General features: G+C 30.4%; 1 protein-coding gene across 1 annotated transcript in view; it reads left to right on the top strand.

The window, feature by feature from the left end:
- The first annotated feature begins 550 nt into the window (after nucleotides 1-550).
- Nucleotides 551-12,671, top strand: part of LOC148301802 (uncharacterized) — a 45,735-nt gene continuing 33,614 nt past the window's right edge. Inside the window, exon 1 of the mRNA XM_088272694.1 lies at nucleotides 551-900. Within this exon, the coding sequence (XP_088128820.1) occupies nucleotides 807-900 (94 nt within the window). The 5' untranslated portion in view covers nucleotides 551-806. The remainder of the gene's footprint in view (nucleotides 901-12,671) is intronic.

Below are 12,671 nucleotides of genomic sequence, written 5' to 3'. Positions count from 1 at the left end.
GCATATATATGTCAACGTTTTTAAAACATTTATTAAAAATTAATATAATATCAGCATATCAACTTGCAAATAGATATTTTTATCATTGGAATTATTTAACAAATCAATATATCTTTTGAATATTATTAACATATACTTATTTACAAGTATTATCCTTGTATAATGAATACGAAACAACGAAACAAATACACAATTTAACTTAAAATTATAATTTTGCTAATCATTTTGAAAAATTCAGCTTAAAATCCTTTTGTTATTAAGTTGTAGGTAGTCTGTCTTATTTGCAGAATTTTATTAGATACTATAGTAATATTTAAGTACATCAACAGTAAAAAATAAATAGTAGGGATATTATTGAAAGAAAAAATATGAGAACATAAATAAAAATTAAAAAAAAAACTAGGACTAAATATGAGTAAAAAAATGCACTAAATAAGAGAAAAAAATGCACTTAATATGAGTATTATGAAAATCACAATGAATAGTCTGTATTACAAGGCACATGGAGGCTCGTAACAGAGTCCCCGACAGTATGAGGCCGCATGTCGCGCGCACCGCACGCATCCTAGCGACGCAGCCTTCGATGGTCGAAGCCTTCACCACGATTTCAGTTCGACATTTTCAGTATTTACAATCAAAATGAAAAATCGAGCACTCAGTTCCTCCCGCATCCTTCACAGACAATTTAATTAAAAAATAATTCTCATGGTCTCTGCGTGAATGACAGTTGATAACCGCGTGTGGTTTCGTTTCATTCGTTTCCATTTGTTGTTGTGACCAATTCACATTATAAACAAACGATTACAATGAGAAATGTGATGACAGTAGTCGCTGTCGCAGTTTTGGTGGTCTTCGGATTCGCTTCTGCGAGTCCTTTGGGTGTTAAACGAAGCAATAAAGGTATGTGCATATTACAATAAATTAATAAAAATGAAATTTCTAATAACTTTTTTAGGTGTGTGTTATCACATATCTATTGTTATCTAAAAGGATGTAGATTGAATTAGCTTATATTAATTAAAATTTTAAATAAATTATTCAAAACATTTTTTTACTCTATCACAATTTATATTTTATTGTATTGTTTAAAGATTTTTATCATTTGTAAACTAAGTATTCCATAAAATTTTAAATGGAATTTAAGAAGTCAAATCGATATGAAATTATATTAAATTAAAAACAAGTGCTTGCTTAGCTATATATCTTTCTTAAATACTATGGTTTAAAATTAATTCTTTAATTTAAGAAATCCATTTTCTTTCTTAATTGTAAAAAATATATTACGTATAGCATTTCATGACAAATATCTCAAATATAAAAGGCTTAATTACATTCAACTTTTTTATTTAGGTTTACATATATAAGTATGTTTTATTATTATAGAGAACACAATACTATATATGTATTATTTACATATGTATATACACCATATATAAATTGTAAAAAAGAAGAAATTAATTATTTATATTTATATTAAAGTATTAATATGTAATATTAACTATCCATTATAAACAAAATGACGATAAAGATTAAAAATCAAATTTACTTTACCTTAATTTCCTCAATGATACCTCACAAGCCTTCTAGATAAGTATTACTTAATATGTTATAATAGTGTAACAATACAATAAGCAATAAACCAAAAATAAACTACACCTTGGAACGTACGGTAAATCCATGAGAAACATGGTAATAACTATGTATTTTGTGAAATTTAATGTTACATATTCCATACACCTTAAGTACTTTAGAACCAAAACGCATATTTTGCATAAATTAAGATTTAAATATGCTTTTCATTATTTATTCCATGAAGTGTTGTTTATTGAAAAATCTTTATCATGGCCTTTAAATAATTATACTTTTAAAAGTATTAAAATTAAAATAATAATATTAAAATGCTACCAAATATCAAGGTTGGCGTTAAAACTTATAGTATCCAAAGTTTTGACAATTAGTGAATATATGCCAGTCAATGGCACTTAGTAAACCCTGTAAAAACTTAACCCTCCGTATTCGCATTTCAACCTTTCTTAAAATATCAATAACATAAGACTGTTTATTTGTAATACATGAATTTATATTTTTGTATCTATTTTTAAAACTTTATTTGTGTATAAAACAATAATTGCAGTAAAAACCAAAACATACCAATTTAATTGAGTTATTTTGTGAACGAAATACATAATTGGCCAAAATTAAAATATTAAATACGTTACATTCAACATCAACAAAAAAGTTTAAAAACAAACAATTTAAAAAAAAAAATTGTTCAAGTTTTTTTTAAACCGGGTGGTAGTGATTGTCCTGACGAAGAGACGGGTACGTCTCGAAACCGGTAGACATAAAAATCTCGGTGAGTGGTTATATACTAATATTTTTAACATTTTTGTTAAAAAAATAAATACTTAAGTACATTAATGATAATTTAAAAAAAAAACTATGGTTAAACGCGCGGTTAAGACCGAAACCCGATTTTTTTTTCGAAAAATTTAATAGGCATCGTAACGTCCAAACCATATTCATGCATTTTTCATCATATAACTAGGATGACAACTGTCCCAAGAAAAGGTTATTTAGTTGGCTAGACCGTGAACTTTGCCTCCCGAGAGCTTTAATTAAGCTTGCCTCTTTTACAAAACGATTTGTCGGGAGTACTCGTCTAAACTTCAGGACGAGGACCTGAATAGGGAGGATGCAGGGAATTTGAATGTCGACAGTTTTGTCTGAAGGCAGTTTATGGTATGGTCTCCAGATAGGGAATCAACTTAATTACAAGCTTTATTCAAAAAAATTATAAATATGCTCTAAAAACGTAAGAAAATAAAGATAATTGATTTTAAAAAAACTATCAAACTGATCTTGAAACTAATGATTCAGTTGCTAGGTGAAACAATTCTCACAAAAATATATCAATTGAGTTTTATCAAATATTATGATAATAATAAATTATGGAATTCTATGAACTAAATATAAATTCGATAAAAAAGAGTAAATATTAAATCTCCTAAAGTTAATCCCCGATAGCTTGGAAATTTCGACACAATGTTGCATTTGAACATACGATTTTTTTTTGTATTGTATGTATTTAAAAATTAATATCCGTTATAAGTGACAGTGTGCTTCTTAACACTGCTGTCACTTTTGATGTTTTAATGGCATTGGCATTTTTTTAAATCGTTTTCATTGCTTGAGAAATAAAGCATGTGAAATAAAATTAATAAGAATTGTTTTCTAATTTATTTCTTTTTTATAAAACCCGACTGAGCCACAGCTACGTGTAACCGAGTAAAGCTAGTAAATTAATAACATAAAGGGCCCTTGAGGTAGTATTTTTTGAAAATAGCGCTTTATAATTTATCCAAATTTATTATGATTAATATAAAATTGTATCTTACCCCTACGCGAAGCAGACTACAAGAGCTTGTATATTTTAGACACTGCAGATATATATAACGTCTCTCATTTTGATTTCAAATAAAATAAGCATATTATTTTAGAATTTACTGTTATGAAATTGGTAGACATTAGAAATGTGTATTTAAAAAATATATATATATATATCAATGATTTACCCGTATAGTAACTATTTAAAAAGTTACTACTTAGTACTCGTCTGAACACTTTCTCTGTTGATATGGAAAAGTTTTATCTGTTCACAATATTACGAGTATAATAAGTTCCATTCAAATATACAGGTACCATTATGATTGTTTAAAAATGGTTCATATAACTTCATAAATTATGATGGAACCAATATTATATTACTTTTATTTTATTTTTTTTTTACAAATATGTCAGTAATATTAGTATATAACTACTCAACGAAATATTTATTTCGAAATAGTTACGACCAGTTTCGAAACGTACCCGTCTTTACGTCAGGACAAACACTACAACAGCATGCAATCAATACTATACGTCTCCACCATAGCACACTTACAACTACACAAAATGTTGATCCCATGCGATTTTGGTCGACTCGAGGACCAATATACACATAAGCACAAAATAATGGATAAAATAGGTTACTTGGATAACACATTTGATAAAGATTAAATCATTCGGTCATGTCATACGTGATTTCACGACTCGTGATAGACAAATTACTAATCAAATTATCGTATCAAAAGTATTGTAAAATGTGCCTACAAATCGGAAAAACATAATGAGATCACATTATTGCAAATTTGAAATTTTGAATATGTGTACAATTAAAAGTAAATAAATAAAATAAAATATCATGGCGTGATTCCAATTAAACCAGAAGGATTTTTAATAATCTTTTACTCGCGAGTTTGAACAACCAAGTTCATTGTAAATACAATATATAGAAAAACGAACTACAATGCAACGCATGTTAATATTTTTCTTTGTTCTATATGTTTTTTTTGTTTCCTGGACTAACTTTTCTGTGGCTTGCTAAAAAAACTGGTTATACCCAGACTAGTTTTAATCATCAATAATAATAATTGTAGTACCCACCAATATATGTATGAAGAGATCAAGGACGTCTGCTTTGAGAAATTGTTATGAAAAAATCTTCAAGGGGTCGGGGACACTATTAATCGAATAATAACGCGAACCGTTTTATGGGCGTAATCAATTTTACAGTTTGAATTAGATTAACATTTTTTATAGATTTAAATCACTTATATCGAATGAAAAGGGAGATAAATGTTGCAGATATAATTGAAACAGCAAACTAGAAATATTTATATATTATTTTGAGAAATAAAAAAACTTTGTTTTTTGATCCACTCACATTTTTATTAACAACCAACTAGTTTCGGCAACAACCTGTTGCCCTCTTCAGGGTTTACATAATTTATGACTAAACAAATATACAAAAAAGAAACAGTATACAAGTTATTGGGTTTCGATAAGGATAGGGGTGGGGTAATGGTGTTTTAAGGTGGGGTAAGAGGAAGGAATGGGATAACTGTGTTTAGGTTAGGTTTGATTTTATGGGAAAAATATTAAAATATTTAAGTGTTAATAAAAATGTGAGTGGATCAAAAAGCAAACTCCTTTTTATTTCTCAAAATAATAAACCAATACGATCCACAAAGTTAATGCTTTCAATATTCAAAACATAGAAATATTTAGTTTCAGTAAGTAAGAGTTGATAAGGTTCAATAAATTATAAACTACGCATGCGTTATTCCAAACAAGGATCCCTCTAGAAAAAATGTTTAATTTTTCTGCAAGATCAAGCTTTATACATTAACCCAATAAGTTGTAAAAGACATGTAATCATACGTACATATAATGATCTAAAGAATTTTGATAAATTTATATCTAGGCACCAGGATTTAAAAAACTGAATCTGAATTTTACCTAAATGCTTCTTGGAATTAATTCACGTTTCTCCTAAATCTTCAGAAAAATCGAATAAAGTCTTATTTCCTTAAAGTAATTAAAATTATTTTTCCGGGAATTGATTAGACTACCAATAAATTATACAATGGATTTTATTGTTATTATCTTAATGCACAAAAAATACACGGCGAAATTGATTTATTTATTTATTTAAAATTCTTATACAGAAAATAAATATGTATATTGGCGGGTTTATTGCTAAAAATCGATATTTTCGAATCAAAAACATACTAGTGATATTGGTCAAAACGTTTGATACTTTATAAAGCTGTTTGCAATCAGAGGGTAAATAGTGCTTGAACATTAAAAAAAAACATAAATAACCACTTTACATTTTAATAAATATTTATTAAAATAACAAAATGATGGTAATAAGCAAAAAAAGGAAAAGGGGAATTTTGAAATATACAAGTAAATACCTACTATCTACGTTTCACATCATACGTGGTTCCAATATCTAAGCATTAAACTACCATCACTAACGTGTTTAAGAAACACAATAGAATTGTAGCGTTATAATTCACTTGTTTGGTTTCGGAAGACGCGTACTGTAACATACTCCGAAATGTCGATAAGTGTCCGCTATCGTGACATGTAATGTAACGGTCGGTCAGCCAATTACAGACTGCTGTGAAAATGTGACATTAATGACGTACATCATAAAGTGTCATCTGAAGTCCCAAATCCATCCAAAATTGTCTCATACAAATATATCTTAGATTATCTTCATCTATTTGTTAGCATAAATTTATGATAACAACATTTTGAGTGTGTCCAAATACTTGTTCACAAAACTGTATTTGAGTCTCACAAAAGAGTCTTTGCTTAATAAAAACCGTCCCTATTCCAGCATAGATGGCTGTTGTGAACTCACATGTACTATGTCACGAGTTTAATCAATATATCTAGGAGTTCCAAAAATTGAGTATTGTTGTTGTCAATCATGGGTAGAATTGGTGAATGTAACAAGTATGTATAGTGATCACTTAACCAAGCCCATGATGGTCGTAAACCCTGTAAATATCCAAACTTCCATATTCTTCTTCATCTATGTAGTTAAGATGTCAAAAATGTACATATATGTATGTTTATTTTGTTTTTAGTAATATCCAATATCTAACTTTTCCATTAACTTAAAAAATTCTGATAAATAATGCGAAAATAATCGAATACATAAATTCTATTGGATTTATTTCTAATTTTCATATTCGTACAATAATAAAAAAAAAGCAAAAAGTTTCTTTCTTCGCTTATCTAAGGGTAACTGTGCAGTCCCACAGCAATTGGATTAATACTGCGTTTTTTTATCTAATCTTTTAATTTTACATATGTGTATATTGCTGTTTTAGTTTATTAGTTATCGTGGCACTTTGACGTGACTCTGTCGACTAACTAAAAGATTTTTTACTCAATGATCATGTACATAAAAAAAAACATTGGATATTCTGACTAGTTTCAACAATTAGTTACCACAGAGTGGCACTGAGTGGCAATGAATAAATATGACAATAACCGTGAAAGCCGCCAGTCACGCCCTATTTAACCATTTCCACGCGGTGTCATTACTGTCATGCAAAAACATAAGGTCATCGTCCGATTATATTAGGATTTTTTTGTTAATAATTGTGATATTTATTAGAATACCTACTAGGATATTTTTATATGTGTTTTTTAAAAATAATATTCCTGATTGTTCTTTCGTGCACACAATAAGTAAATGTAATTTTTAAATCGAATTTTCCTCTACAATAGAGAATTATTTCGGTCATTTGTCTGCTGTGCGTGAGATTTTAAATATTCTTTTATATATTTACTCGCATACTATAAATATTATATCAGGTTAGCAATTGAATTCCATTAACAATATACATACAAAATTAATTCATTTTTAATTTACATTTCACTTGATACCACTATTTTTCTAAAATCTATTTTGACACGTGTTCCGATACAATCCACACCATTTTCAAATACTGTTTGCAATAAAAATGTTGCAAAACACATCGAAATAGTGTCACAATAGATCTAAAATAAAAGTAATACTAAGCAAGTAAAATATTAATTAAAATAGATAGATATTACCACAAAGTGACTGTCAAATTAATTAATAAAATGAATCATTTATACGACAAAAGTATCACCCCTTACGGTAATACTTAACGAAAATGGCGTAATTTTTAATTTTGGAAACTATTTTTACTATAAAATAATATTCCCAGGCATTAACTATTTGTTTTTATTAATCCTTAATTAAAATTAAAACAATAATTTGTTAATTAATTCACCCTTGCCACAGCAGTGACGAGGTTAAAATACATAGAGGCATCTTAAAAAAAAACTGCTGGATTTTGTACACCTGGCCACCAAAAAAAGCGGTGGGCCGCTACCCAGTCTCGGTTGCATTGTACTGTATTATTTATTTATCGTATCTCGATTATCCTGTCTTCTTTATTACACCAGTAACGAAGATGAAACACTTTGCATTCGGCCACCCAAAGAATTATTGCTTTTGACACTAGAAATCTCTTTGATAAACCGGCTTGATGGATAGGAACACGGGTGATGCTGTGGTCCATCGCCGGTTGTAACCAAAATATTATTAATCAGAACCAGTTGAGTGCTCGCAGGTGAATAATTATTATTCATTGGCGATTGATGATTGAGTTTTTTTTTTTATAAAAATGATCCTATAAGATCTGGTGAGGTTGCTGAGGATATCTGGTTACACGCTATTTTTTTAAAGAATGAAACTTTCTGATAATTGTACATACCACACTTCAATTATTACAAATGAATTCATCTACTGAGTTATTTAAATGCCCTATATGTCATGCATGGTATGAGGTTTTTCATTATTATTTTTTATATCTTAAAATATGGACCATATGTGCCGCTTATCTTGTAATATTCAGTGATTTCAAAACAATGAATAATATCATTTTACATGCTTCTTTTTTAAGGGTGTAACATTCTGAAAATTGTATTAGATTTTTGTACATACCACACTTCTATTATTAGGAATGAATTCACCTACTGGGTTCTTTAAATGCCTTATACATATAACACATCTTGCATGGTATGATGACAAAAAAGCTTTTATTATATTTATTAAGATATGGACCATATGTGCCACTTATCTTTTAATATTCAATGATTTCAAAACAGTGAATAATTTAATTTTTATCATAAATGAAAGCACGAATTTCCATGCGACACGTCAAACTGGCACAATTTAATTGCCGTGTCAATTAATTAATTAATATTTAATTCCTAACGAAAGAAAATCGCGCCTCTCGTACGGACAAATAAATCCCATTAATAACGCTTCATTCACAAAACAGGTTTCAACTAAACGACAGACTGGCCGTTCAATAAATTCAATTGGACAAGTTCCTGATATTCCTAGTAAGCCATCCGAGAGAGATAAATGATCCCGCGCGTTTTTTGGTTCCTCCTCTCGAAAGCGCAGCACGTGCACTTTTTGATATACATACATACATCCGAAACCATACGTTAACCCATCGGCATACCAGCCGATGGGTTGAGGTATGGTAACATCTTTGACTGTATAAGAATATTTTATATTCGCATATCGGTCGCGGTTATGTCTGTGGGTATTTCATATTATAAAGATACTTTCGTATGATATCTACAATGATTTGTTAAAAATTGGAAAAATCACTTCACTTTAATGATGTAAAGAAAACTTTTGGTAAGTTACTTTTAATTACTTTTTTTTATACCAATATTTTATTATTTTTTAACAAGTTAATTTACGGCACTTGACCAAATATGTCCCTGCAAGGATGGAATTATCCTTTTTTAAATATCTAATGTTTTTCTAATGTTATAAATATGTAATGTTTTACTTAATTGAATTATTTTTTCAAGTTTTCTTGTCAATTTATCACATTTCTAATCCAGACATTTTATGAAATATGTGATTAATAGTTATATGTACCATATTTATTGGTAAAACAGCAATAGTTTTAATTTCATGATACGGTTTAATTTTATAACTCGGTTGAATTTGAACGCCTTTGACGCTTCAAAAGTGTCATACATGAGCGTTATGATTTGTTGGACTGATTTATACCACAAAAATCTTTCTTTGTATACAAAGATTATTTCTGTTTTCTCTCGTTTTATCATGTGCAAAATCATTGTCATTGTTTGACAAACCATGTCACCTCCCCTCCGGGCGGGGCAACTTTTTTACTTTAGGGATACATTTAATTAGAATATGTATTTTTGTACATATTAAAATAAAATAAAAACTGATATGCGCATGGGTTAACAAACACACAAAGAACAGGCAACCTGACCGCCAGGTGGGCCAGGCTTTTCGATCAAAGATACATGAAGGCTCTCTCAAAAAGAGTTACCTCGGGGGTTCGGGAAGCAATGCATCATGGAGCTTCACGGGGGACGGGGATAATCTCAGGCTCCGCGATTCGGGGAAGTTGTCCCGAAAGGCCTCGCCATTTCCATTCCAGTTTTGGTCTTTCTTTTCTGCGAAATCGTGAACGCCAAATTGGGTACCGTTAGGACCTCCCGCCCTTTATCTGCGGACCGGTTGCGCGTCTTTTGCACAAGTCACGTGCGCTCACTACGGAAATTTTTTCTATGATCCAGTAAATGTATATAATTTCGATTAAAAAAAACTCGTATTTTGAACTCATCGAAAGAAGAAGAATGAAGGTATTAATATGAGACCGTTAGTTTAGAGCTATTTGCTTACCGTAAGGATTTAACATTAGGGCAGTAAAGACCCAACGGTAAAGTTTTGATGATACCGCACTTGTGTTTTCATTAAAACTTGTTTGTCTAGATATGCTCTCGGTTCTTAGAAACATTATTCGAAAGATACGTATTATGTACCTCCATGTTGCTCGCGCGTTTACACACTTATAATGTGGGCAAAGCTACGCTATTATATTATGTGACCCATATAAATAATATTTGATACTTCGCCATCGCTGTCGGGATCGACCAGACGCTAGGTTAGTTTGACCGGATCGCTGCGTAGTTTCCTCTAAGATTTGGTCGACAATGGAAAAGTATGCAAGTGAACGTGTATGTCGAGTAAACCAGTAACGATGCCCATTATGAGTGAATATTGCGGGTAGGCCATTAAACTTTATAGCCATGGGAACTCACGCCCAGTACAGGAGACCATTGCACAATCTCCCGACACTCACCGCAAGACAGAAAAAAAACACAATTTATTCAAGACCTCTCAAGTCGGGTTTCATCTTTTAGTACACAACAATAAACCTACTTAATATGAAGATGGGGAAAAGTGTGTATGAAATCGTTCACTATCTATTATTTATTGGTCTTTGTCAATTTGAACCTGGTCTTCCTAAACTGTGCTAAAATATTTGGTATTCTTACCAATACTTTCATAAATCTCAATCGCGGTTTCTAACATTCTAAGCATTTTTTTATCATATAGCAATTCAGAATGAAATATTTTAATCGGAATTATTGGTTTAAAAACTTCATAATACTGACATATGTATAATGTATGACAATTATAGATTAGGAAAACTTTTTTTTGTGATAGGTTGTCCACATAACAGATTTGGAGGCTGCAACAAAAAATCTCAGTGATATAGTGCCTTTAAACCAAATCGCACCAAACGATGCATTGGCTGGTCGAATTGGGAAACGTCAAATGAGTAACAGGCTGTGAAAATATTGATCTAAGTACTTTTTTTAAATTTCTAATAAAAGTTTTACTAGTAAATATTAAATTTAGAGTTGGGTCCTTAGGACGTTGAAGGTTGAAGATAGGGTAGGAGGTTTTTTATTTTTATTTATTATTTTTTTTTTGTTTATTTCTTATCAGTGGGAACACAGATAATATGGGAAGGCTTTAGTCATTGCTTATTATTAATTATGGGTTTATTAGTCAACTCTAAAATTTAGAATCAGTTTCACATACGGTGTTTGAAAATGATGCGAAATGCATCGAAATACGTATCGTAATATATTTTAAGAAATAGTGGTATTTACTAAGTAAAACTCAATTTAAATAATTAGATTATACCACAATGTGACTGCCGCATCATTAAATGAAATCACTTTGTTAATGGTTGAAAATAGATAATATTACGAAAGTTTGACAATCCAGAATTTTAATAAAGAAATAATAAAACAAAATATTGTGTTGCCATTTCGCTATAACAATTATTATTAATTTTAATTGTATTGCTTTCAACAATAGACCCTTTAACCTTTTATTGTAGGGAAACAACGATAAATATGTATTTTAAATACACATTAGTATTATAATGTGCGTACATTGTTACAATAAAATTAGTGTGGGAACCATTTCCTTTACCGTTGTTTCATCAAAAACTAGTTATACATCTCGCGACCCCTCCTTCCGTTTATATTTACCATTACAACAAGCGATCATAAACCATTTGTTTTTAATAAACAACGGATTACCTGTAATAAGCGCCGATCGGGTGGACCGTATGACCGCTCACCGCTTACCGCTCGCCGCTTACCGCTTACCGCTTACATAACAGCAAAACAAGTTACGTCCGCTAGTACGGTCTAGGTCACGGACTTATGTAAAGTTCACATTATTACCTTTCGTAACTTACTGTGACTCATGGAACATGACATGCAATAGGTTAAATCGGTGTTCCGGCGCTCGCAGAGTATGACTATTTATCATTTTGATATTGGTCCAAAGATACTTATAACGGTCTAGAGATCTTGATGGACCTGTGCGCCGATTCATTTTATTTTTAAAAATATATTAAAATATTTATGATAAATTTAATACTTTTTATTAAAAAAAGGAGTAAGTAATATCAATCGATTTCCGGGACATCATAAGATACACTTAGGGCCTGTCCCCTACCTACTAATTTTACCGTCCGGCACGTCAGTTAGCGTTTTAAAACGACGATTGGCTTGGATTGGCTTTTGCTTTTGTCCGTCTTTCTTTCTTGAACGGTGCATGAACACGTTGCGCGTAAATTCGATCACGCTAAACTGTCGTAGTCGTTTTCATTTTTCAAAACCGGAAAGCCGGACGTTTAAATCCCGTGTAGTGGACAAACGCCCTTACAAGTACTTCATTCATAAATCAGGGATATTTTTTAATGAATTGAATATTTAAAGCATGTTTTTACGATTTTTCAAATGATGTTTTTTTTAAGGGATTTTATCTGTAATTAAAATATAACTTTGTTTTAAAATCACTATAAATATTTTATTATAACTTAATTATAATGTCTACCGGTTTCGAAGCTAACCGCTTATTT

Source organism: Brachycentrus maculatus, unplaced genomic scaffold (genome assembly GCF_059751285.1).
Source record: "Brachycentrus maculatus isolate JH-2025_06_01 unplaced genomic scaffold, ASM5975128v1 h1tg000514l, whole genome shotgun sequence".
In the NCBI taxonomy this organism is placed as follows: Eukaryota; Metazoa; Arthropoda; class Insecta; order Trichoptera; family Brachycentridae; genus Brachycentrus; species Brachycentrus maculatus.
The sequence above is the reverse complement of the archived record's forward strand: the minus strand, read 5'-3'. Positions and strand labels throughout refer to the sequence as shown.